Source organism: Simochromis diagramma, unplaced genomic scaffold (genome assembly GCF_900408965.1).
Source record: "Simochromis diagramma unplaced genomic scaffold, fSimDia1.1 OVJJ01000822.1, whole genome shotgun sequence".
NCBI classification, from domain to species: Eukaryota; Metazoa; Chordata; class Actinopteri; order Cichliformes; family Cichlidae; genus Simochromis; species Simochromis diagramma.
Window position 1 is genome coordinate 7,133,612 of NW_024387520.1, and position 26,310 is coordinate 7,159,921.

The window sequence follows — 26,310 nt, forward strand, 5'->3', positions numbered from 1 at the left end:
CACATCTTTCAGTTTTTTCTTGCACTTAGTCTGACTGTGATAGAAAAAACTGATTTTATCCATGAAAATATTATGTTGGCTTTTTATACTCTGCCCAAAAAATAATAAGGACTTTTGCAGGTGGGCGTGCTGCTGCTGATCACGTTCTTGACATCACACGTCTCATTTATCGGCGGTAGTTTATATGAGCACTTAGTGGAAGACATTAAGCTGGAGGGCTGGGGTTGGCTATGAGACATGAATTTTTCCTAAAATTTGATGAATTTTTTGGTGCGCATTGGGGTTTTTTCTGCATCAGTTTATTATGGAAATGTCTTTTTTTTCTCTAAAGAGAAATAAAAATAGACATCAGGTAAATTGTCCCCAGGCATAAAAACATGAGCTTCTACCTGACATCGGGCTGCTTTTGTGTATTTTGTTTGGGGACTTAATTTCTTTTAATTTATAATCACTTGGACTTTGAAATCAAAGATATGTTCCAGTAAATACACTTTTTTGAGTCTGACTGGAAACCAGAAGGTCAGACAACATTTCTTTAGGATTTAGTTAAGGAGCAAGCATGCATACTACTATTTTCCTGTTCTGGCTTCCACATGATTTAGACTTTGATGATGCAGCAATCAGTCATGTTACATTTCTAAGCTCTACAGCACTCTCTCCTGTAAACATTGTGCTTCTTTTAGAAGAGTGCCAAAATAAAAGCAGAAGATGACCTACACAACTGCACGTTCTGAACTCATTCAGATTAAAATGTTACATTTTTTTAAAAGAATTTAACACCTTTAAAGCATTAAATGCCAGGTTCGAAGTACATGATGCACTTGTTAAACCCATGTGTGCCTGGTCATTTACTTAGATCAGTGAATGGTTGTTCCAAAGTTTATGCTAGTAAAAACAAAGGTGACCGGGCCTAAACTATAAAACAGTCTGCCCACTGACATCACAACAGTAATTTCTTTATTTTCAGATATTCCCTGCTGTGGACCACTGCTGTTGATAATCTTCTGCAGCCCATAAAACGTTTAATCCCAACTCTGATCGTCACACAAGTCAAAAATTAAATATCCTCTTATTGTTTTCATTGATTTTGAAGTTTACAACATCTGTTACTCCATGTGTTTCATTCGAAAGAACAACGATATATAAGAGGAGTTTAAGATCAAAAACAGGTCAGAAAAGAAAGACGTATAGTAAGGATTTACATTTTTAAACCCTGCACCTTTGTTTCAATAGTTCATTTTCTTTTTAAAATGTGAATATGTCATTGCAGCTTTAAGCTAAATTACTTTATAGAAAAGAAATGTTATTTTGGAATCCTACCGAAACAAAACAAATGGTCATACAAGTGCATCTTATCCTATAGATTTATCCTCTAGGATTAAGGAGTGTAAAAATTCAAAAGGTCCAACTTATAAAACTTAAAAACCATCAGCAGCAGCTCCACAGGTCAACAGGGGGATCTCTGCCTACACTTTTTGCTTTATTGTCTCATAAATCTCTTCTTAAAACACATATTTGGCCTTTTGGAACAGTAACTTTAATAAACATGCTATATATGAAAAAGCTGAGATTGTTATTGAAACTGTCAAAGTACGGCAACTCTGAAGGGAAATCGTGTTTTAAACAGCAGATAACTTGATAACTTAAACATTAAGGAACACTACCTATACGTAGAAGATGTGCCCAGCCTAATTTTTGAGGATTTTGTTTTACCTAATTTAAATGTTTCTTCAAAAACAAAACAAAAAACCCCAAAACTGTAACTGTAACAATATTAGCAGACTTATAAGACATTAACACAGTAAATAATGAAATAAGTTGGATTTTTAAATAATATCAACTATCTTTGGGTATTTCAAATTTTGTTTTATTAACAATGCATCCCTTTGATAGGATTGTATGTTTCTTTAGGTCACCAATGCCCCCAAAACATACTGTACACATTATACAAGGGAAACCACGATTCAGGCAAAAAAAAAAAAAAAAAAAGGAGAAAAAAAAAAGGAAAACGTTTAAATTATAATACAGTCTTGAGGAAAAAATATAAATAACTTTTTTCTTCTCTGGTTGAGCTCACTCTATGGTACAGACATATAATAAATAGATCGGATCTGACATCACTCAGCTGATCTATGAATCATCTCTCTATGAGTCCATTTGTGTAGCAGCAGTAGAGCAAAAAAAAAAAAAAAAATTAAATAAAAAAATAAAAATAATAATAAGCCAATGGAAACCGAGCTCCCCTGTTTCCCTGGAAAACCTTTTATAAATCCTTTAGTCATCGCTCGCGTTCCCCCCTGTGAAACTGCATGGTGGAGGCAAATCCAGGGGTCATTATAGTCCTACAACGTAATGGCAGCAAGTAATGGCAACCTATTTTTAAAAAGGTTTTACAAGCAAGAAACACGTTCAGGTGACATTACAACTTTGCCATGCTTGTTGGACATGCAGTGGAGGTGAAGCACAAAGGTAAGAAGGTATAGTGATGGGCAGCCGCTGGGTTTACGCAGAGTTTGGAAACACGTGTGAGCAGAGATTGGGACTGAATCTACAATGAATCTTCCGAGCGTCTTTCCAAGGATCGACCCACTTCCAGAGAAGCTCGCTAAAAATGCAGTGGAAGAAAAAAAAACACGAGAAGTCCTTAGCAGGTAAAGGATGGCATAAACTAGCATTAAATTACGTGCTATTCTTCCCATGTACTGCGTGAGGGTGGTAGATATAATGCTTTAGAAAATAGAATACTAGTGATGTTTGATTGTCTGAGATACAAGAACTAGAAAAGCAATTGGCTACCTGTGCTGACAAGAGGCTACAGGTTGTAAGAAGTAGAGAGGCAAGAGAAGCAAAAGCACATATCCGGCTAGAACAGATCACGAGTCGGGGTGGGATATGAAGGCTCCAGGTACGTTTTAAAAACAGCAGGATCCCTCTGTAGTGTTTTGTCGAAGAAAAGAACGCAAGGTCTGAGGAACCACTGGGCAGACACGACGACATGACTTATTTCATTACAGAAAAAAAAACAAGACCACCTCTGGAAAGAGGAGGGAAAAAAATGATAGTTTTTTGTTTGTTTTTGTTTTTTAAACACAGCTCGAGTCTTTGTCCTAATGATTTAGCTTGTCGCTGAGCATTATGTTGATGTATTATTGAGTGTTGCTCGACATCGCCAGTCCATTTGAAAACAGTATTTGGTTAAACTGCTCCCACTTTTTCCTGTGTTTTTATTTAGAAAAAGAAAAAAAAAAGTCTGAGACAGCATTAGGCGTGTCGGATTACATTTGTTTATAGATGCTGACGTCCTTTGTTTCCAGCTCGTATGTAAGGTGACTGATGACCATCTCCTCTTTTTCCTTGGCTGTGGTGCTGTTAAAATCCACCAGAAACACATCGAAATGCCCCACCCCATCTTCAGAGCCTTAACTCATATTATTTCAGTTTTGTCTTCCTTTCAGGGTGATAAGAAGCCGGGTCTGCAGCTGTGCAGGGAAAGCAGGAGGGATGGGGGAGAAATGGGATGATCAGGATTCTTCAGGAGGGTCAGCGTCCTCTTCAACAGGTTTTGGTTGCTTTGTCAGGATTGCTTCTGCTTCCTCAAACATCTGGGGAGAACCAAAAGAAGAACAGTGATTAAACATGTAAGCACAAGGACACAATCCGTTTTAAAAAAACTTCAAATCAAGTTTCAATTGATCTTACTGGCATAAATTGCACATCCTGGAAAAGTTCTTGTATGAAACGTCTTGAGGTCAGGCGAAATGCACAGTGGGATAAGAGATGAGAAACCTCCGAGTACAGGCAAATGTCATCAAACGCATATGAAAACTTCTCTTTTATCCTGAAGAGAGATGAAATATTTTAGAGACCTTGGAAAAACAACTTTAAAATGCATCCAGAGTATATGCACAAAAGGGGGAAAAGGAGCCTTACGTCAGTAGTCCTGTTTCGTGGCCTTTGGTTCCTACGGAGGAGCTGAGGTTGATGATGAGGCGGAGCACCTCCTTCCTCAGTAAGACTCGAGAGGCGGGGCCGTCCTCGGATATCGCCTTGCCACCTGAGGGAAGCAAGCGAATATTTATACATACACTCTTATTTACGTTCACAAAACCAAGGGACTCATTATCACCCAATGGCACTTTATAAATAAAGTAACTCAATTAAAATATAACCCCATGTCCTCATAATTTATTACTGTCTCTAAAATTGGGTTTATTCATCATACAGTGAATTCTGAAGTGTGTGGGATGAGAAGAAAAACAGTCAAATCAGCCTGCAGCATGCCAGGTTTCCTAGCAACATTTATTGTTTATACATAGTTTGATATAAAAACTGCTATAAACTGATCCAGAGCTAGCAGCATGTGATTGATTGATAAAGTTCAATAAAACGTGATTAATTATTGCAGGGCTGAGTGGGTTGTTGGAGACGTGGCAGAGCTGGGTGGAGTGTGTTATTGGACACAAATGGAGAACTGGACTGGTTGCTGGCTGTGCGGGGCAGTGTGGGAAGTGCAGCTGAACTGGGGGGAGAATCCAGAGTGTGGAGAACTAATCCATAAATGCAGAGCAGAGCAGCTGAGTGGGGCGGCTCTTGGGCCTGAGCAGGAGAGCTGAAAACTTATGCAGAGCAGTGTGGATGATGAGATTTGTTTGACTCGTTAATTCGTTCAAATGTGATTCTTATTATGTTGGATGCACCATGCAGTGAATTTTAAAATGTATGCAGCGAGTTGTTCAAACAGTTTCACAGTAATTAATTGGTTTTAATGCAAAACAGATGAACTTCTACAAGTGCTAAGCTATTTAGTTGTGTTAGTTACTCTCTTGTTTGTTGTACACTCTGTTAATTCATTATGATCTGTAATGAAATGATCTCAAGTCATTTGTAAAACTAATAAACTCCCTAAGACTTCATCTTAAATACTTATTCTGTTACATCATTTCTTGGAATAAGAAACATTGAATGAAAATTCAAAACTAAACTTCTTCAAGAAATGACTTCATTGTCAATGTCTGGGAGTTTGGTTTAACTTTTATTTCTCATTAATGCTGCAATTTTATGCTGAAGTATCAATGTGTGTGTGGGCTTTTGTATTTGCTTATTCCACAGAACTAAACTTTAATCAAATATTAAGGACTGAATATTCCACAGGGCACAAAGTTTGACTCACTTGTCCTGCCACTGCTCATTTTAGGACACTCATCAACAAAAAAAGATTAAACTAAACAGACTTTCCTAGTTAAATAAAGACTTCCTTTGTCATTCTAATTTGCTTTGATGGTCTAGAGAAAGAGAGAGGAAACAGGTGGAAAGAGAAAAAAGGTCCAACAAATGAGTTGATGGAGAAGGAGACAGTATGACTTTCAACTGGAACAAAGGAGCACTTTTTAATTTAGCATATTGTGGTTATTTGTGAGCTTACCAATGACAATGTCACCAGGTGTAGGTGTGCCAGAGACTGAACCTTGTGACACAGCAGCATCACTGCAGCCTGACACCCCAGAAAATTTTGACTGTGGCATCACCTCCAGGCGGTGGCCGCTCTGGCCTCCCCATGATGGAAAGTCGACAAAATCTGCAAGAAAAGATGGGAAGAAAAAAAGCATTCCTTGAAGTATCTGTTGGGTTCAATCCGCATCCGTTCAAATGACTGAATGTGTGCGTGTCAGCTTACCTGTACGAGAGTGTGTGCTATTGATCAGTGGTTGAGTGGGGTATCCAAGGACGATCGCTCCCACGCAGTAGAGGCAGTTTTCTTCAGTGTGAACCTGCAGGCCCGTCTCCTCTGAGCCCACCATGTGGTTCGGGGTGTCTCCTCGGTGCACAATCAGCTCTGAGATACTAAACTGCTGCTTCAGCACTGGGAGGGCAGGACGATCACCTACAGAGGTGATAAGCACCAACAGAAATCAGTCTCTTGTCTTTGTGCAGCTTTGTTTCTTTCTTTCATAAGCTTTCAATAGTTTATTTAATTATGTGCAAAGTGGACGTTACCATCGCCGTCACCGAAAAGAAAACGTTTCCGCTCTTCCGATGGTGGGCTGATCCTCTGCTGAAAGTAGGCAGAGTCTCTGATGTGGAACATGTCATGGATGTCCATTGGCAGTGCAAGGCCAATGTAGTCGTCGTTACATCCGAAGGTGACGCTGGAGACCATGGAGCGCACTGAAGAGCAGCGGTGCAGGGTGCTTTGGTTGATTGGACTGAGTAGCTCTTCTTTATCCAAAGAGGCAAAACTCAGAGCTTTCAGAAACCTAGGGAGGGCAAGAGGAGAGGTGCGTGAGAGGATCCGGGGGGAGAGGCTGGGAAAGAAAAGGAACATGGGGAATAAATGGGAAAAAAATGTTTGGTAAAAGAACAGAGAGGGGAAACTTTTTTTTGCTGCAGAACGCAATCAGAGCAGCGGCAGCAAAAGACATTTTGTCTCCATTGTCTGAGGTTTAAAGTTATAAATGAATTATTTTTCCAGTGCAATCAGTGGGTAATGTACAGGTTAAGAGTTATGAACTCATCTGTTACACCTTTGTATCAGAGATTTAGCTCTTTTTTCACACTCTTTCACATTTCCTTATTTTCTGGTCCTGCTTTTTGCACTAACTTACCTTACCCACCACATTTTTTCTATGCATGACTTATCACTGTGATACATTTATACTAGACACATTGTAAAACATCAAATTGCACTAATCTCTACCGGTTTGCCATTTATATTTTTAAGTTGGGGTCACAGGGGGGCCACTAGAAATTGACCAGTCTACGTGGGACTTACTTGCACAACAGGAAAGCACTGATGGATCAACTGTAGGCAAAGAGCAGTTAGTACTCTACTAAAGCAGCAACAACATATTGATCTGTCTGGACTGGTGCTAGAAGCTACATCTCTAAAGGAGGACACAAGCTAGGTCCACCCACCGCGGTACGAGTGTTCTGGACAGCCTGCGGTACGAACTTACGGCGCTGGGTTCTGGACAGGTAACCCTCCTATCTGATATCCTGACAGACACAGCAGAAGGTGCACAAAAAGACACCCTTCACCCCCCCCCCACAAAAAAAATCTGTCATTCCAAAGGTACAAAAAAACTAAAAGCGAAAACTCAGGTTCAGGCATGTTTTTAAACATTCTTTAGGCTGACGGCTAACATCTTCACGTGGCACCAAACCTAAATTAAATACGCTCAAAAAGACAACAGAATAATAGAGATGGGTTAAGATGTTCCGTTTCCATGAAGCAAACCCTGCGGTGGAGCCGACTTACCTGCGGGGAGTTAGTCTGGAATCGAGACTGCCGCTCTTCATAGTGATGGTGTCTGTGAACAGCACATCTTTGGCAGGTGAAGCCAGCGCTTCACTGTGAGACAAAGATGGGTGTATCCTCTGCTGCTGAAGCCTCTTCAGCGTAGCGTAGCCCAGCGCGTCTCTCGGGCTGGTGTACATGAAGCTACAATCAGCCAGGCTTTTTATGGTGGTCACTGAGGGGGACTTGAGAGACTGAGCCCGGCGGGGGAGGGTGTGGGAGGAGCCGGGAGGTACCAGAGAGACAGTGGAGGACTTGGACGTGGACATGTGGTTAGTCTGTGACTGGGGGGTGAGGGATGAGAGTGTTTTGACAGTCTTGGCAGACACTACTGTGTTGAGGCTCACGCAGTCAGAGGAATCCGGTTCGGCCTCCGGATGCTCCGGGTTGCCAACGGTTTCCCGAGAGGGACTGGAGCTCATGGAGCTGATGCCGCTCGTTGTGGTGTCCGTGTTAAAGCTCTGACTGCGGCTTTTAAACTGAGTACCTCCGCCACCCCCTCCTACATTGCCTCCGCTAGAAGAGCCGCCATCTCCTGCTAGACGCTCCCGGCTGCTCTGCTCTCTCTCCCGGCTATGTTGCTCTGCAGCCCCCTGGCCTCCGAGAGTACTAAGTCCGAGGCCTGAGCCTCCTCCCTTCGACAGCCTGCCATCCACCAAGTGCTCCTCTGAGCCCCCTCTTGTCCCGACAAATGATGTCTCCAGACTGACCGTTGGACTCTTTGGCATTCCTCGGCCATTAAAGATAGGGGTAAAGTCCCCCTGGTTTGGGCTGTAGACAGAGGGCTCTGTCACTGTCCTGTTCCGCCTCATACTCCCAGTCTTGAGCTCAGTGGGGGTTCGGGAGCCCGATGGTGTCTTGGGGTCACTGGTGGAGCGCAGTTTCTTGCTGGGGAGAGACAGGGAGTTCAGGAAGCGAGTGCGAACGAAGCGAGTAGAGGCCAGTATTGTAAAAGGGCTACGGTCTTTGACTGGTTTGGAGTGTAAGTATAAAGAAGTCTCATCCGACTGGTCCAGAACATCACACTTGTCATCATCCAGGATGTACATGTCTAAGAGAAATGAAATTAATTAAAAACGTCCAACTTCTAGCAATAATTACTGATTATTATAGAGATCTGTTAAAGAAACAAAACATAAATTTCAATAGTTTTGGAGAACATGGTGACAAAGCAAAGGCAATGTGCTACGTACTTGGTTGAGACTCGCTCTCACTGTTGTGGCGGGAGCTGGTGGACTCCGAGTTTAGACTGAGCGTGCTCGGTACTGAAGAAAGTTCAGAGGTCAGCTGCGTGTCCACTTCGTCTGGAGTGACGGGCCACAGCGTCCTGCGACTGTGTCTGACTGCATCCCAACCGAACTGTTTTAGCACCTCACAGCCCTGCTTGGTCTTGGTGATCACACCCAGCACATACACACATGTCCTGTGGACACCAAGTGACAGTCAAAATACAAATACAAAATACTTCTCTATGAAATTTAAAAAAAAAAAAACACACACAAAAAAAAAAAAACAGTCTGACGTTACATGTTCCATAGTAACGCTTTTTAATGTAACTGAAAATAAGACAAAGAAAGAAAAGCTCACCCTCGCACTGACAGCACCTCACAGTGCTGAGCCAATGCAAGGATATCAGGAATGACGTTCTCCTCCTGCAGGAGATTCAGACCCCAGTTTGAAGAGCCAATGTTGCCCTGAAAAAACAAAAAAACAAAACGAAAAACAACCACAATCAAGCCCGTGTCTTTGTATTATCATTAAAGATTAACTTATGTGACACGGGTTAATCTGCGTTACTGACTAGTGCCCAGAGAGCAGCTTTGAGCTGTTTGATGCCCTCCCAGGTGTCCAGCATCGGGGAGCGAATCGTGTAGCTAAGGTCAGGCACTACACTCTGGAGACAGACGGGGCAAAAATAAAAGACAAATGGCACTTTAGTCCTACAGAACAGCTGAATGATAATTTTTAGTTAAAAAAAAAAAAAAAAAAAAAAAAGAAGAGAGAGACCTTACCTGAGCCTCTAATAAATGACAGCCTGTCTTATCGTGAACCAGCTGACCATACAAGTGCACAGGGAGATAGACGTTTGGTCTTTGTAACCTGGAGACATGGCCAAAGAAATCAGGCACAGTCAAAAACCCATTCACTGCTACAGCTCATCGAATGGCCCCAGATTTCACCCTTCTTACCTTTGGTTGCTGCGTCTGACGTAGTTGTCTCCATCGACAGGTTTGCGGTAAGTTGTTAGTGCTTCATTGAGCTGCTCCTCTATCTGGTCCACATACTTAAGATTATACTCCTGCAATGCACAGAGTCTACTTAATATTCTATTCAATTCAATTTTATTTATAGAATGCCAAATCACAACAACAGTTGCCTCAAAGGTGCTTTATACTGCAAGGTTAAGACCCTACAATACAAAGAAAACAGAAAAAAACCCAACAATCATATGACCCACTATGAGCAAGCGCTTTGGCGACAGTGGGAAGGAAAAACTCCCATTTAACAGAAAGAAACTTCCAGCAGAACCAGGCTCGGAGACGGGCAGCAATCTGCCGTGACCGGTTGGGGTGAGGGGAGGAAACTCATTTGTATGTGTCCTTGTTATAGCCACATGATTTCAGAATATTTTAAATGAGATTTCATTAAGCTGTCTGCTGATATTTGAATAATACCTTTTGCCATTTATCCAGCTGTTTGCTGACATAGCCCCTCTCATTGAGGTAGGAGAAACCTTTAGGAATGGACAGGAACCTAAAAATGCAGGGGGAAAAAAGATGTAGAGTGTGTTCAAGAAGGACTATTTCAGAGTGACGCACTGTTTTTGTAATGTTGTAGTGGTAAACACCTACCTGAGGAGCAGTAAGAGGCCTTTGTCTCCCAGGTGGGACACAGCTGGTTTCAGCTGGATTAGAGCGTGAAGGTTGGCCTGTAAAGCAGCAGAATGGACACAAAACGAAACTGTCAGATAACACGATGGGCTTAATCTTATCTGCTTTTGCTACTTTATTATTTAATTGCTTTGCTGAGAACAATCTAAGCGGCATCATCACTCACCTTGTCTTCACACGCCTCATCCAGTATGTCCAGGGCCTCCATGGACACAGCTTTGTTGTGGTCGTGAAGCTGTGTGACCAGCAGCTCCATGCCCCAGCTACTGAAGAACTCCACGCCTGCACGCAGCAGCACGCGGAGGTGCTTGGTAGCATACAGCCTGCACGTCTGCACAGCGAGACAAGAAGTATTGTGTGATCAGGGGTGGTGCGAACATTTAATTGCCAAGAGGCCTACGACTTCTCAGAAGGTGTGGTGGGTGGAGGAAAATGAGGTGATCGAGTGTGTTTAGAAAAAGAAAAAAGGGCAAGTTTGGCAATAGATCATTCAGTTTATTTTATGCCTGCAAATGTGGCAGTGTGATAAGAGGTTGCTGACCACTGTGCATGAAAAAAACAACTTCCTCATTACTACTAATTACAATATTAGTGTTTTAATAGCTTGCTTACATCAGTAGAAGCAGTGAGGATCTTGGAGAGGATCACTCTGGCCAGACCATCTCTGCTGTAGTCCAGTGTGGATACAGCGAGTTTCAGCACAGCATCCTGGTTCTTTACAGAGCACAGATTCAGCAGGCTGAAAATAGAGGGGAGAAAAAAAAAGTGCAAATGTCACCTTGCAGGATGTTTTTAATCAAACAGCTCTGACACAATTTCACTCTGCAGGCCTGGAAAAGCTCAAAATAGATTAAAGACTTTTCTGCTCACTCACCACTGAAACAGGCCACATTTCTCTAGTAGTTTGACTCCCTGTGGGTGTGCCGAGAGCGTCCCCAGGAAGAGGAAGTAGTGTTGGCTGAGTGTAGTGAGCAGGCCATTACTCTGCAGACAGCGCTCGGGCTTCATTCCAGAGGACGAGGAGAGCCACGATACCATGTCCTTCACCAGGTCCTCCAGGTAACCCTGGCCATCCTGGTTGATGGCGGGGGAAAAAATAAAGCGTCAAAAACAAAGGTGGGTTCGTAAATGACCAAAAAGAAGAAATAAATTAGAGTACGAGCATCAGTGTAAACCTCTCTAACCTCATCGGAGTCCATGAGGAACTCAACAAACTGACAGCCAACCACAGTGAGTTGTCTGGCCTTTAGGTGATCCAACGCAAGCCCTGCGTACAACTTACTACTGGGCTTATAAAAGTACAGCAGCCTCCGAACAAACCTGCATCAGACAAAAACAAATAGAAATGTAAAACAGGATGTGAGAAAAACACGCTGAACAAATTCAGTTTCTTGTAATGAGCTGTGGTTAAATAAAAAAAGGCTTACTTGTGCATCTGTTCATCTTTGTTGTTCCTGAGGTTTACATTTGGCCACTGAGAAGACAAAAAAATACCCTTTTACACATGTAAAAACAAAACGTCGAGTCTGTGGTGGTACATGAGAACAGCCTGACCTTGAGGATGGTGGCAATAAGCAACCAATTCCACTCCAAATTCTGCTTGTGGTTGAGAATCTGACTGTCTCGCAGATTCATCATCAGTGCTTCTTCTGTGTCCTGAGCACAGAAGCAGAAAAAACAGAAGCTGTAAATATGAAAGTAAAACTACTTTTTTTTTTTTTTTAATTAAATGTTTAAACTTTTGGCTTAAATTGTTCAAATCAGGTTTGCAGCAAATAACAGCCTCCCTCTTTCTAGCTACACTAAACACACCTCATACTTTGCAACAAACACACAGAAGCCAAAGCCAAGACCAACCGTAAGATGGAAAATACGTAAAAGATGTTGATCTTTACCTTAATGACATAGATGTCTTTGTGGACACGTGAATCTCTGCGGTTATGTGACGACACAGACTTGCGAATGATGTGGTCCAGATAAAGACTGTGCGGTTTCAAACCTTTCTTCTTCTTCTCATGGAAACGTTTCAGATTGTTGACGGCTGCACTTGCTCGCCTAGAGCGCATAGAGACAAAGATGGAGGATGTTTTAAAAGTGATTTAACAACTAGTACGTATTCAAGTAAATCCTACAAGTTAGTCGGCGACCAGTTGGCGAGTAGTGGCTGGATGAAATTTTCAAAATTATCGAGTTGGTGTGACATGGAAGATGCCAACGTTATCACTGAAAATGCACAACTTTGAACGTTGAAGGCGAACAGCTCCCTTTTCTTCCACACGAACTACAGGTGACCACGGCAATCTGCTTGCAACCAATGTAAATCCAAGGAAGCTTATTGTGCAGCACCCACTTTTGAAACCTCCAGCAACCACTCGTCAACCGGTCGTGGACACGCTTTATTAGCGACTGATTGTTACCAGCGAGTCAATGACCAGTCTATAGCCCTGAAATCAGCACTACTGATAAGAACATCTTTATGAGAGAACACTGCAAAGGATGATGACTAAAGATTAGAGGAAATTATTTTGTTACAATAAAAAAAACAAGAGTGATTGCGTGTGTGGCAGTTTGTACTCACAGTCGTTTCTCTTGGGGGATGTCAAAGGAGGCTGCCATGTTGATGAGAGTGGGAAGGCAGTGCAAGTGGTGACTATGGGAATGAGGAAGGATGGTATTTGCCTGATCAAGAGAGAAATAAAACCTTGGTGAGTATAGCAAAAGAAGCCAAAGGAGTCAAAGAAACAAAGATATAGCTTAGAAACTTTTAGAAATGCACAAAATTATACTTTTTTTTTTTTTTATTACCATGTGTAAAAGGTCTCCCAGAAGGATGGTGGCCCTGACAGCAAGCTGGTCATCGCTACTGGTCACAACTTCAACAAGGCCCTACAGTATCAAAAATAAAGGCACAAGGAATGACATCAATATAAAAGCCACCCAAAAGCTGTTAATACAATACTGTGAAACACACACTCCTAGCCTGAGTAAATTAAACCTATTGTGCTTTTACTGTGTCAGCTCACCTCTAAAAGCCCGCTGGAAATGAAGGCAGAAAGAACAAATGCCAGGTAGTTGTCCATTAGGTCAGGCCTAATAAAGGGAGCAGATAAAAATCATTTTATGGCTTGTTTACACACTGAAGTGACAACAGTTCTGTCAATATATTTCATTTCTATCCTGTGCTTTCGTTTGTCACCTAGAGCGGGCCCGATGGGGTAGGATGACTTTGGCCTCGGCAGCAACAAACCCGTCAGACAGTCTCCAGGTGTCCTGGAACCTGGCGGGGTCTGAAGGAGAACAGAGCAAACAGACCAGTCTGTCAGTGTGTGTAAAACATGGACCTACTTGGGGTCTAAAATAAATTTTATTCTACATTTAACCAAAGGCTGTACTGAGATAACATATGAAATGCTGAAACAAAGATTTTTTTAATCTTAAGCAGGACAAAATGCTAATTTTTGAAATTGATTGCATTAACACATTTCAAAAAAGTGGAGCTGGAACATTTTTCACACTATGTCAGAGAACAAAAGCACAAACGTGTCGTGGTTTCCTGGTGATTTAGAATTTAAGCTAACTTTTTTTTAGTTCAAAACACACCAAATGTAGTCAGTGGGTCACTAAATGCATTTTATTATGTAGACATGCAGACTGTGCTTCGGTGCTGTCCTGCTAAAATGAAAGCGTTTTCCTTCAAATGGACTTTATGATCATGTTGCTCCAAAAATTTCTACCTTGTGTATCATTAAGCATTATTTGGGCCTTCACAGATTTGCCCAGTTATCCATGTAATGTGCACTAATTAATCTCCAAACCCCAGCAGATCCTGGCTTTTCAACTAATCACTGATAATAAACAAGATGGCCCCTCTTTACACTACAGAATGAAGCAGATAAGACCACTGGGCAGCTTTCTCCCTCCTAAATGAGCTCTGGTTGGCTCAGGAAGGTCTAATTTGTATCTGTGGAAGGTCTAATTTGTATCTGTGGATCCAACTATGAACTGTGTCCACAGATAACAATATTGAGAAGTGTTCCTAAACTAGAAGTCCCCATCCCCTGGGACACGAACAGGTCCCGGTCCGTGAGTCATCTGGCACCAGGCCGCAAGAGTTGAGGTTCGGGTGTGAAATGTATGGTTTTCGGGGTTTTTATCGTTAACTCGGTTTCCGTGTTGTAGTTGTGTTTCTTATTTTGAAAGAAATATTTGCGCGTTACCATAGTGACCAGAGAGCATTAAGGGGCAGAGAGGAGGATGTTACTTTCATTGTTGTTCAGGAGGACGCAGCTAATAAAGTTGCACAATAACACAGTGAATTTGCGTTTATTATTATATTTACAAAACACCACAGCTTTTGTCTTGGTCGTATCATTTTATTTTGTTGTATTTATCCGCGACACCTTAAAGGCCGGTCCGTGAAAATATTGTCTGACATTAAACCGGTCCGTGGCGCAAAAAAGGTTGTGGACCGCTGCTCTAAACCCAACAAAACCCTGTTTTTGATGCAGTGTCACACAAGGGCCCGAAGACCACGGTCATTTAGTGTTGGTTTTCTGACGCTGTCTTGTTTCCCATTTTCTCCAAATCTTTAATGAGATTTTGTGCGATAGATGACTAAGTCGCATTGTTTTCTGCTTTTCTTTTTCCAAATTACACATTTAGTGTTAACTGTTTAAAAATTTGTTTTTCACACTCAGTGGGCAAACAGAGTAAAAGTGCTGAGCCCCTCTCATCTTTACTCATGAACAACTCAACCTTTCTGGGAATGTCTTTTCACACCCCGTCGTGTTACTTATTAACCTAACAAGCAGTCAGATCTTCAACCAGGTGTTTTTTTTCCTTCTTATATTACATAACTGTTCCAATCTCATGCTTCCCCTCTTAACTTTAGTGAAATGTGCTATTTACATCAAATACTTAATATAACAGTTCCACTGCTTGTTTTTATATGGGGATTAAATGATTTGAAAATTAGATATTTTTTACTTACCAACACTTAGAAGGGCTTCAGTGAAGTCTTGCGTTACAATGGGCACAGGAAGCCTGAATATCTCATATAACACTTCCAGCAAGCCTTTCTGCAAAATTGGTTACAAATAATTATATAGATATGGCAAAAGCTGCATTGTTAAGTAGCGGAAAAGAACAGTTAGAACTAATGTTAATGCTGTGTAAAACAGTGATTTGCAAGCTTAAGAGAACCCAATGGTTTGATAAGATGGCATGGCAAATACACTCTGTGCTTTAAGCCTCTGAAGCCAAGCAGACTTAACATTAGTAAAAAGATTGTTTCATACAGGAAATTTTGGTTGATTTTTAATTTGTAACGCAACTCCATCTAACCGCTGCACAATAAAAACAATCGCTTGGATGGAATCTTCACAGGCAAGAATCAGAAAAATCTCTGTTTTTGAATATCAAACTTCCTTAAGGGCCAAACATTTTATACTCACCCTAACTTCCATATTTGGTATGCAAAGTAAGCCAATTAAAGACTGGATTCCAGAATTTCCAGCCTTGCATAGGTTGATAATTCCTGAGACAAAAAAAGAGAGAGAAAGAGAGAGAGAATAGGAGATATTTAACAGTGAGTATTCCTAACAAGTACAGTGGGGCAAAAAAGTATTTAGTCAGCCACCGATTGTGCAAGTTCCCCCACTTAAAATGATAACAGAGGTCAGTAATTTGCACCAGAGGTACACTTCAACTGTGAGAGACAGAATGTGAAAAAAAAAATCCATGAATTCACATGGTAGGATTTGTAAAGAATTTATTCGTAACTTAGGGTGGAAAATAAGTATTTGGTCACCTCTAACAAGGAAAATCTCTGGCTCTCACAGACCTGTAACGTCTTCTGTAAGACGCTTTTCTGTCCCTCACTCGTTACCTGTATGAATGGCACCTGTTTGAACTCATCATCTGTATAAAAGACACCTGTCCACAGCCTCAAACAGTCAGACTCCAAACTCCGCCATGGCCAAGACCAAAGAGCTTTCGAAGGACACCAGGAAAAGTATTGTAGACCTGCACCAGACTGGGAAGAGTGAATCTACAATAGGCAAGCAGCTTGGTGTGAAAAAATCAACTGTGGGAGCAATCATCAGAAAATGGAAGACATACAAGACCACTGATAATCTCCCTCGATCTGGGGCTCCACGCAAGATCTCATCCCGTGGGGTCAAAATGATCATGAGAACGGTGAGCAAAGATCCCAGAACCACACGGGGGGACCTGGTGAATGACCTGCAGAGAGCTGGGACCAAAGTAACAAAGGTCACCATCAGTAACACACTACAACGGCAGGGAATCAAATCCCGCAGTGCCAGACGTGTTCCGCTGCTGAAGCCAGTGCATGTCCAGGCCCGTCTGAAGTTTGCCAGAGAGCACATGGATGATACAGCAGAGGATTGGGAGAATGTCATGTGGTCAGATGAAACCAAAGTAGAACTTTTTGGTATAAACTCAACTCGTCGTGTTTGGAGGAAGAAGAATACTGAGTTGCATCCCAAGAACACCATACCTACTGTGAAGCATGGGGGTGGAAACATCATGCTATGGGGCTGTTTTTCTGCCAAGGGGACAGGACGACTGATCCGTGTTGAGGACAGAATGAATGGGGCATGTATCGTGAGATTTTGAGCCAAAACCTCCTTCCATCAGTGAGAACTTTGAAGATGAAACGAGGCTGGGTCTTCCAACATGACAATGATCCAAAACACACCGCCCGGGCAACAAAGGAGTGGCTCCTTAAGAAGCATTTGAAAGTCCTGGAGTGGCCTAGCCAGTCTCCAGACCTCAACCCCAGTAGAAAATCTGTGGCGGGAGTTGAAAGTCCGTGTTGCTCGGCGACAGCCCCAAAACATCACTGCTCTCGAGAAGATCTGCATGGAGGAATGGGCCAAAATACCAGCTACTGTGTGTGCAAACCTGGTAAAGACCTATAGTAAACGTTTGACCTCTGTTATTGCCAACAAAGGTTATGTTACAAAGTATTGAGTTGTATTTTTGTTATTGACCAAATACTTATTTTCCACCCTGATTTACGAATAAATTCTTTACAAATCCTACCATGTGGATTCATGGATTTTTTTTTTCACATTCTGTCTCTCACAGTTGAAGTGTACCTCTGGTGCAAATTACTGACCTCTGTCATCATTTTAGGTGGGGGAACTTGCACAATCGGTGGCTGACTAAATACTTTTTTGCCCCACTGTATGTACAGAAAGAATAATATTAAAGCCCTTACCGGACCAGGAGCGGAAAGCAGCCACTATAGCCATTCGGCTGGACAAAAAACGGGCTTCTCTGTCTTCCCTGTGAACAAGAAAAACACACGTTAAAGACTGGACATCATGTTCTGTGCACACAACATCGTTATGATCTTTCAGCCGGTGGTTGTTCAGACTACACAACACAAACAAAACATAAAAGATCTTTTATAAAAATCTGACTTCACATCCTCTGGCAAGCCGCTGCAGAGTCAAGCCACCCTGACAACAAGGGTCGCCTAACAAAAACACTACACAAACCCTCCTCTCTCTCGCTCTCTCTCTCTCTCTATGCACAGTTCAACCACAGGCTCTTCATACCACCTAAACACACACACACACACTCACTTGAGTTGCCCCTCAGCCGTGTCTGCGTTGTGACGGTAGTGAAAATCAGTGAAAGGCGCGAGGATTTGCTGGAGAACAGAGAACAAAAACAGAGAAAATTGATGCATACAAAACACAACAGTAAAGCGAGCTTCAAATTACATCTCTATTTACTACTGTCAGGAAAAATCTTGCAGTAATAATTAACCTGCTACACATCTTATATAACATCTGTGTGCCTGCAGTGATGAGCTGCTACTGTCCCAAGTGTTTACAGACAATGAGGCTTTGGAGAAATGCTGTAACTGATTACTGTAAGCTCCATGGGAAAGAGACGGGCACCTACAGCTCTGCTAATCCTGACTGGAATGGCTCCCAGCACAGTGGCTCATTTTTAAACAGAAGCTTCTTCTCAATTCATAAACTATGTGTGTCAGTGTGTGTGTGTGTGCACAGACCTCCAACTCGACGTCAACACGCACATACTGGCGGGTGCGTGGGTGGTTGAGTAAGTGGAGGATGGTGGTGATAAGTGCTTCGTTGATGCGACTTAGTTGACAGTCTATCACACTCTTAAGGATGGTGCTGAGGCCTCCCCGTTTGGCTACCACCTCTGGGTTCTTCAGGGCTACACAGGCAATGGCGATAATAATAATATTAATAATAATAATAATAATAATGTCAAACAACAATAGTTCTCCACCTCAGAAAGTTTTTCTGTTGACCCAAAGAGCACCATGCATAGCAACCACACCGGCTTGCATCTTTAAACACCAGGCACTTTACCTAGCTCGCAAACGATGGCGATGGCGGCGCGCACCATGCGGTCTCTCTCCTGCAGGCCGTCGGTCCCCACAGCAATTAAAGAGTTTGCAATAGACGTGGGGAAGAGCATTGCGTTGACAGTGATGATCTACAGAGAGAGGAAGAGGACGGGAACATGAGTCATCAAAACAAGTCACGACAAAGAGAGGCAAAAAATAACTTCACTGTTTTGCTTTTTTTATGGCTGCTTTTTGGAGAACTCCAGAAAAAGAAGATCAACTTTTGAAATGCAAAAACAGGATCTGACTATTCTGAAGGTCACATATTTAGTGCTTGTAAAACTGGTAGTTCCTTCAAGAAATTGAAGCTGAAACCACAGCACTATGACTCTAAGCGCTGTGTGAAGATTTACAGTAAACTACTCAACTATAAATAACCCCGCCTGCAGACTCATGCAAACCATCCCCACTGACACTCCTGTTAACCCCGGGAGCTTTCTGGTGGCATTTCGCTGGCACAGGAGTGAGCAGTGAGGGCAAATTCCTCGAGTGACATGAGAGCGACTCTGCAAATGGTCAGAAGGAACAAAGATCACCAAAACACACGCCTTGTTTTTACCTTTCGGACAAGTCGTAGAGCCTGAGTCCTCTCACCCTCATTACTCTGCTGGATGTCAATGCATCTGAAAAAATCCACAATCATAACAATCAGTCATGTACCATGGTTATGCCGAAGAAGAAGACTGGCTGAAGCATGGTACTACAAACACCCTAACAACTTAACTAAAAAAACACCAAACATTTAGTAAGATAACAACTGTTACACCTTACTGGGTGGTTCAAAGCAGGAGCTCACCTGGCTATCAAGTAATCCACCTGTAGTCTGAGGACCTTCTGCAGTATGCTGGTATCTCTGATGAGGTAGCGAAGCGCCCGCAACCCCGCAGCACGCACTTCTTTAGCTTCATTAAGGAGAGCTAGTCGCAGACTAGAGATTAAAAACAAACAATAAAGTGACTAAAACTAGGGCACGGACAACCTGACACAAGATATGACTATTTCCTTCATTACTTCATTGACTGATACTTTTCAATCACACATTCACGTCATCATTATTCCAAATCCAGAACAGCTTAACAGCCAGAGTAAATAAAAAGCACACATTAAATAGGACGCACTTACACTATTATCGGTGGCTGAGATTACTTACCAAATGATGATTTCTTCATATGTAAACCCAAAATTTTCCTCACGGTGGCCAATGCTGCACAGCAGCTATAAAACAGAAACATAAAAATGGTTTCAATATGGCCATGACTCCATTAGCATGTTTTTAGTGAAGGACAAGAGTAAATCGAGCCCAGTCAGGTACATGTTGATTTAATGGATAACTGTGAATGAAAAAAACGTGTTCAACTCATTTAGAGGCTCTAAGTAGGAAACCCATAGAGGCAAAACACTTGCCACTATTTGTCGCTTAAGCACATGCTTGTATGATAGTACGTCAAAACACAAAGGACATAAAATAGAGTCTTCAATAGTCGGACTAACTCTGTTGTATTGTTCTCTCATAGCCTAGATATGTGCTCCTATTTTCTCTATCCTATCAGGTCTGGCAGTCAGTGTGACCCTGTTTCCAGCATGAATGTCTACCTTTAGCAATTCCCTAAAGGCAGGTAAGGCTGTGCAGTATGTCGTAAAAAAAAAATCACATCTCAATACGCATATAAAAGGAGTACTCATCAAGTACACTTTTTCTTAAATTTATTTATTGATCTGAGAGACCAGAGGAGGAGGCCAGAATGAGCCCGGGAAAGACTCCAAAGCGGCCCACTGGACAGCTTTGGGAAATGTGATGAAGTGCACAGACTTATGACCCTTTTAACTGTATTTTCATAACTTTTACAGCTTTCCTACTGATAAAAGACCCCTCACCACTGCTATTGATAATACAGCTAAGTAATTAAGTAACGTAAAAACAATTAAATGAAAAAAGTTCCTGTTTTTTCCACTATGTACTATAACATGTTTCCATACTAGATAGGAAAAAAGGACAATGAAAAATTCACATGTTATAAAACGACGGTCTGGGCAATGAACTACTACTACTTTTTCTGTAATTTTACAAATTTATCACGTAGGCTCAAAGTAGGATGTATGTAGCCCACAATTCAAAATGACTTTACACGTATGATTTTGAGGATGAGAGACAATATAAATCTGTGGTAAACACAGTGAAATAATAAAATAAAGAGTTGCAGTACTTGTAACTATTAAATCAAAGAGAGAGAGGGAGACAGAGAAATTTTAAAAAATGTAGCAAAACAAACAAAAAAATAGATCGATCACTTCTCCCTTTTACTGCAGAAAAATGGCCTTGTGGGCCCTTTATGTGGGAAGTGAATGAATCTGCTGTCACTGTGTAAAGAGGTAACATTGCCAGAACAAAGCCACAGCAATTGCGAAGTATAAGCCAGAAGGGTATTCAAATGACTGAAATCAGCTATAAAGTGTCAGCCCCATGTTTCTATGTAATCATTATCCAAATCTTATGTGGAGTGTTTACATCTCCCTAATAACTGTAGAGCTGCACACAACAATTAGTGAGAGTGTGAACTCTAATCAATATTTTACATATTTAATGTTCCAAATATGGTCTTATATGTTCTGTAACATCGTTCTTAGAGGTACACTGAGGCTCCTTCACACAACAAGTCAATGCTCCTCCATCACAGTTGTCTATTCTGCCATGTGTCTCCTAATGAAAGTGAACCACTTTTGGTTTAAACTGTTCCTCAAAGTTGAGCATAAATTTCCTAAAGCACAGCAGAGCATGAGGCAAGACGGAGCAGGGTGGAATGGGTGATGAGAGGCAAGAAGGAGTACAGGGTTGTTTTAAAACAGCTGTGATGTCAGAGCCCAAACAGGCAAACGAGGGGAGAGGAGATGGGGACAGGGTGCACGTGATGCTCTCCGGGGGGGTGGGGGATTAGCTAACCCTCACTGTCCTGGAACCCTTATAAGGAATCAGAGTCATGGTGCTCTAATGGGACACACACACATCATGGCTATAACCCTCCAGTCAGTTGTAAACAAGAGAGTTAGGTGTACAGATTACAGGCACACAAACCCATGCTCTCACTCAGCCTCGAGCCTGCTCCAGTGCCAACTGCACAGTTGTAGGAGGGCCAGTACTCACTTGCCACACAGCTACCAACAATTGTTTACAATATGCTTATGACCGGCAGTCAGAAGTGGTTTGAGGCAGTGTGGTGAAAGAGGAAATCAGGATATAGCTATGATCAGGATTAAACTCTCCTGTAAACATGTGCATGGACAACTGCAGATACCACAAACCAGTAGTGTTCTGATAATACTGGTTTTTAGTTAGCTTCCTTAAAATACTGCACATCACTGTCTTTGCACACAGACACAGACAGACCTGTCACAACAAAGTGAAGAGCAGACAAATACCTGCACTCAGATGACAAACTTTATACCAATTCGACCCCAGCGTAGTTGCAGACGGAGAGAGTGAAACTGTGGTAAATTAGACAGTTGTGCACATGGCTTTGATTTTTTTTTTCCCCACCTGAGGTGACAGTCAGCAAAGCCAGTGTGCTCAAGGCACAAGAAAGTGCTAGTTTTCTATCTCACACTCATCTCGCAATCATTAACTCATTTTCTCCACCCCTGTTATTCCTGTTCAAAATAACAGGAAGGAGAGTACTCCAGCATGTTTTGGGTTGACAGGAGAAAAACACCCTCGAGAGGTCACTAGTCCTGACTAACAGGGCTGACCTGAAGGATGAGCGAAAACACTAAAACAGATTTTTTTTAATGAGCAAAAAACTTACATTTCATACTCTTTTTTTATTATTATTGCAGTCATTCTGCAATCAACTGAAGAAGACACTTAGATGAGTGACGAAATGCTTCTCCCACTGAAAACGCTACGTCCAGATGAACAGATTAAACTTTTGGGGATATTATAGCTATTACTCATCTCTGCATCAGTAACATTTACTGCTGTTAAGTGAATCAGAGCAGTTATACTGCATGGTCAAAAGAATGTAAAACTTGCATATGCTCACATGTGTTACAATCCATGTTAGGATATTTGTGTTTTAAGCCTTGCTGAACTGAAAATCCTCCTAAATCCTCTTTTTTTTATCATCCACATTAAAAACCAGAAGAGAAAAAAATGACTAAAGTAATCTTTTCTTCTTCTTTTTTTAACAAATCAAAGTCTCGGGTCCATACAAACAATAACTAGACACTATTAATCTCAGATTTCAAAGTCTGAGCGCTGCTCCAGATGCACATTAGACTGGAGTGCTCTCCTATCCCTCGAGCTCCTGTTATATTCACTGTCAGCATCACAGTGACAGGCACAACTAGGCCTGCTGGCATCAACACCCAAGAGGAAAAGATCAAGGAGAGGTCAGTGGTGACACTACAGAGGAGCAGCTAATCAATCTTGTGAGAGATCTGAACCCAGTGAACCCTCTCAAAAAGCTGCATGTCTCACAATATTTCAGCGAGGCAAAACTGTCTTTAAAGGAGGCAAAATTATCAGAGCTTGACAGCATTACCTTTATGAAGTTGTTCAGGTGGCCCAGTTTTCGCATGTTACTGACTCCGTGCGGTTTGGCCACATTTTGAAGGATTTCACGGAAGTTTTCTGACGGTTCTGAAGGAGAATGAAAAGGAAATACAATGTAACTAAGGGAGGCGTTAAGCCATATTGCCATAATAATATCAGTCAATGAACCGTAATAGATATCCTGCAGGAAGGAAGTTGGTTTAGCTGGAACTAATGTAGAGTGTACAATCAAAACAAAGGCTAGACACTAAAATAGCCAGACCTGAGCGGGAAGTGTTTTTGTTTTCAGTTCCTTTCAACTATCCTACGTTAAATATTTTGACAAACGGGAACCGCATTTTAAAACAGAATCGTCTGAGCGTGGTCGACGCCTAAACGCCCGCTTTGCGTGGGATGACTTCCAGATATTGCCCTGCAAGACAAATGTAAACATCGCACAAACTGGGAAAACACCAGCTTAATGAGCTGCGCAGATCACTTTCTCCTCAACAACAAAGCGCAGCAGATGATAAGCCTGATTACGCTGCAGCTTGTCAAAAAGTAACAGCTATCGGTATTAGTCATCAGTCTCACTGCTCCAAACACTGCACTCAATCCATCACTCAAAAGTGGAAATGAGAAAAATGCCAGCCCAAAGGGTTACTTTGGTAACAAGCATTTGTAAACATCACGAGCCAATCTTACAGTAAGTTATGCATACATCACATTTTAATTGATGCCACAGTGATTACATGAACTTAGTATGCACATTTGTTATTTCATAATTTTAAACCTCTGGGAACTGACATACTTTATTTTCCCCAGTTTTGGTATTATCAGGAAGAACATGTAAATAGTGCAAATCGCACTGAAGCAGCTGATAGGAGAGTCAATACACTTAAGCTGTGGTGAAGATTTTAATGTTGTCAGTCACACATATTTCAGGTGAGCATGTCTCTAGTTGAGACGATTGTAATGAATCTAGCAGGGATCTGGGCCTCCAGGACTCAGACACCGCTGCTCCGTGTAAACAAACTGCTATGCAGTGTTGATGCTGGAGGAGTAAATCTGACAAGTTGTGCAGCTGTGTTATCAGTGCTCCTCTGGAAGAACCACCGTGTGTTGCCTCAATGCTTCTCGGCGCACAGCTTTCAGACTCAATTCCCCCAGCCAGTTAGCGATGACAAATGCATGACTGCAACTCTTATGGCTACTTGGCTAAATAACAGGCTATCGTGCCCACTCACGCCGATCAAAATAACAGAGCGTCTTCATGGCTGGTTAGCTGGGGCAGCTAGCTAACGCTAACTCAGCTAGTTAAGTTAGCTCGTTGCCGCCTGTTGTTATGACATCGATAGCGACGTTTTCAGACCAAACAGTGAGGGAAAATGGCGAAATAACAACAGCAGTGACGGGTCAAGCGCGTACACTGTCTAGACTTTCACCACGCGGGGCTAGCGTTTGCAGAAATCGCCCTCATCCATTTTGAACAATAATCGCTTTCAGGGTGATGTGATGAAGCCTCTGCTTACCTCTGCTCAGATCCAGCGGTACGTTCTCCTCCCCGCTGTCATTCCGACCTGTCAAAAACACACACCGCGGACACGCCGAGACATTACTCCAAGGTCATCGCGTGCGTGACAAAATCATATTTTGCAATATCCTGCTTTTACAGCAGCCGCTGAACCGAGGTTTTTGTGCTTACCTCGCATCCGAAGACTCCGGATAGGACGGCCGCGGAAGCTGGCCGCCATGTTTCCAGGAACATACACAACACCGGAAACTTCGCGGGTTATCGCGAGACAGCAGACGACAGAAGGACCGCAACAGATCCTCAGCAGACCTAAGATCAGCTGGATCCTCCTTAATATCCCTCTAATCTTACCAGCGATAAAAGCATAAATCTGATCTGGCGACTGTGTTAGGGTTAGCAAAGGGGGATCTCAACGCCATATAATTTCTATCACAAATATTATCATTTCAGGTAAAGTTAATTTTTGACTTGCCTTATCCATTCATTTTTTATCGTTTAAGTATATTCTTACTCTTCTTTTCCCTATTATTATTATTATTATGTCTACATTTAACATTGGTTTTGATTGAAAAAAAAACTTTCAATAATTCATGTCTATGAGTGGCTCCAGCTCGACCTTTCACATTTCATAGTTATAACTGATTACTTCGCTATTTTTCACACGTAAAGTCTGTCAATAAACATTGAAAGTAGTTTATTCTGGTTTTTAAATGTAATTTTAATGATCTAATGTGCAAGTTATTATTATGCAGTTATTATTATTCATTAATTTTTTGTATATATCAAAAGTAAGTAATATCAAAAGTAAAATATCATATTGCAGCACAACTTCTTGTTAGTTAGTTTTTCCGCCGTTTTACTAAAGGCAAAACAGGTGTGAGAAAAGAATAATAATAACAATGAATGACTACAATGTTCAGCTTTTCAGGTCTTAATACCTGCAATAACCGTCTTGCACACTTGGTGTCACTGAGTACAGGCGTATTTTGTCTGTTTGCAAATTAATTTTAACTAACAATTGAATGCATGAAAGAAGGTGACTTTTTCTCTTACTCTCTAAAAGCAATGACTCTACACACACATTCTGATCTCTACTCAATTTAATGGCCCAGTCTGAAACATCCAAAGGACAGAAGTATTGTATAACCTTCACTATCAATTAGTGAGCTAATCAGAAAAAAAAGTTAACAGTATGGCAGTAGCTTATAGCAGGCCTATTATATTTACATTAACATCAATAACATTAATGTATTCCTATTTTAAAATTAATATGAATACATTTTTATTAACAAACAGCCTAAAGGAAATAGAAACAGCTGATTAAGTCACTGAAAATAGAGAAAGTGTAAAGTCACATGAGAAAGAGATATGATAGGCAACTTTATAATTTACATTTGCTCTGAGCGCATCAGCTAGTGAACTGGAATCCTCATAGATACAAAGTTATACAGTAGGCGATGGCTCTGTGATTCTTTCTCTTCTTTTAAATCCTCATGGGTTGTAATGAGAGATTTTATATTAATCTTCCCCATAATTTATGAGCTTACTGAGTGTATTAGGTAGATCATTCTGCTAGTATACATGATTGGCAAATCAGGGATTTAAAATGTGTCAATAGTCACTCGCTCAAAAAAATAAAAAATCTTC

General features: G+C 41.6%; 1 protein-coding gene across 2 annotated transcripts; it reads right to left on the reverse strand.

The window, feature by feature from the left end:
• Positions 1 to 1,845: 1,845 nt before the first annotated feature.
• LOC120726052 (rapamycin-insensitive companion of mTOR-like) lies at positions 1,846 to 24,941 on the reverse strand. 2 transcript variants are annotated; one of them, XM_040019308.1, is made up of 37 exons: positions 24,835 to 24,941; positions 24,662 to 24,709; positions 23,140 to 23,237; positions 19,755 to 19,819; positions 19,401 to 19,532; positions 19,164 to 19,227; positions 18,567 to 18,693; positions 18,239 to 18,408; positions 17,802 to 17,869; positions 17,432 to 17,499; positions 15,639 to 15,721; positions 15,176 to 15,263; positions 13,382 to 13,472; positions 13,209 to 13,275; positions 12,991 to 13,071; positions 12,764 to 12,864; positions 12,081 to 12,240; positions 11,740 to 11,841; positions 11,613 to 11,659; positions 11,370 to 11,505; positions 11,060 to 11,259; positions 10,798 to 10,924; positions 10,352 to 10,516; positions 10,147 to 10,223; positions 9,970 to 10,048; positions 9,484 to 9,593; positions 9,307 to 9,394; positions 9,096 to 9,188; positions 8,882 to 8,988; positions 8,488 to 8,717; positions 7,256 to 8,345; positions 5,995 to 6,254; positions 5,675 to 5,881; positions 5,423 to 5,575; positions 3,931 to 4,054; positions 3,700 to 3,838; positions 1,846 to 3,602 (listed from the first exon to the last, which is right to left on the reverse strand). In XM_040019308.1, the coding sequence occupies exons 1-37, from the start codon at positions 24,881 to 24,883 to the stop codon at positions 3,522 to 3,524; spliced, it is 5,175 nt and encodes a 1,724-aa protein (XP_039875242.1). In that variant the 5' UTR covers positions 24,884 to 24,941; the 3' UTR covers positions 1,846 to 3,521. The 2 variants fall into 2 exon arrangements, with proteins under 2 accessions (XP_039875242.1, XP_039875241.1); XM_040019307.1 differs by having other exon boundaries at positions 5,995 to 6,302.
• Between the last annotated feature and the right edge of the window lie 1,369 nt (positions 24,942 to 26,310).

What these genes read in the sequence shown, in the direction of transcription:
- LOC120726052 (XM_040019307.1), bottom strand. Translation starts at nt 24,883, where the DNA reads ATGGCGGCCAGCTTCCGCGGCCGTCCTATCCGGAGTCTTCGGATGCGA. An exon ending in AAGACATCTATGTCATTAAG is followed by an intron (nt 11,842 to 12,080) that starts GTAAAGATCAAC and finishes TTCTGTGCTCAG; the next exon opens with GACACAGAAGAAGCACTGAT. An exon ending in TCCTCATGGACTCCGATGAG is followed by an intron (nt 11,260 to 11,369) that starts GTTAGAGAGGTT and finishes GCCATCAACCAG; the next exon opens with GATGGCCAGGGTTACCTGGA.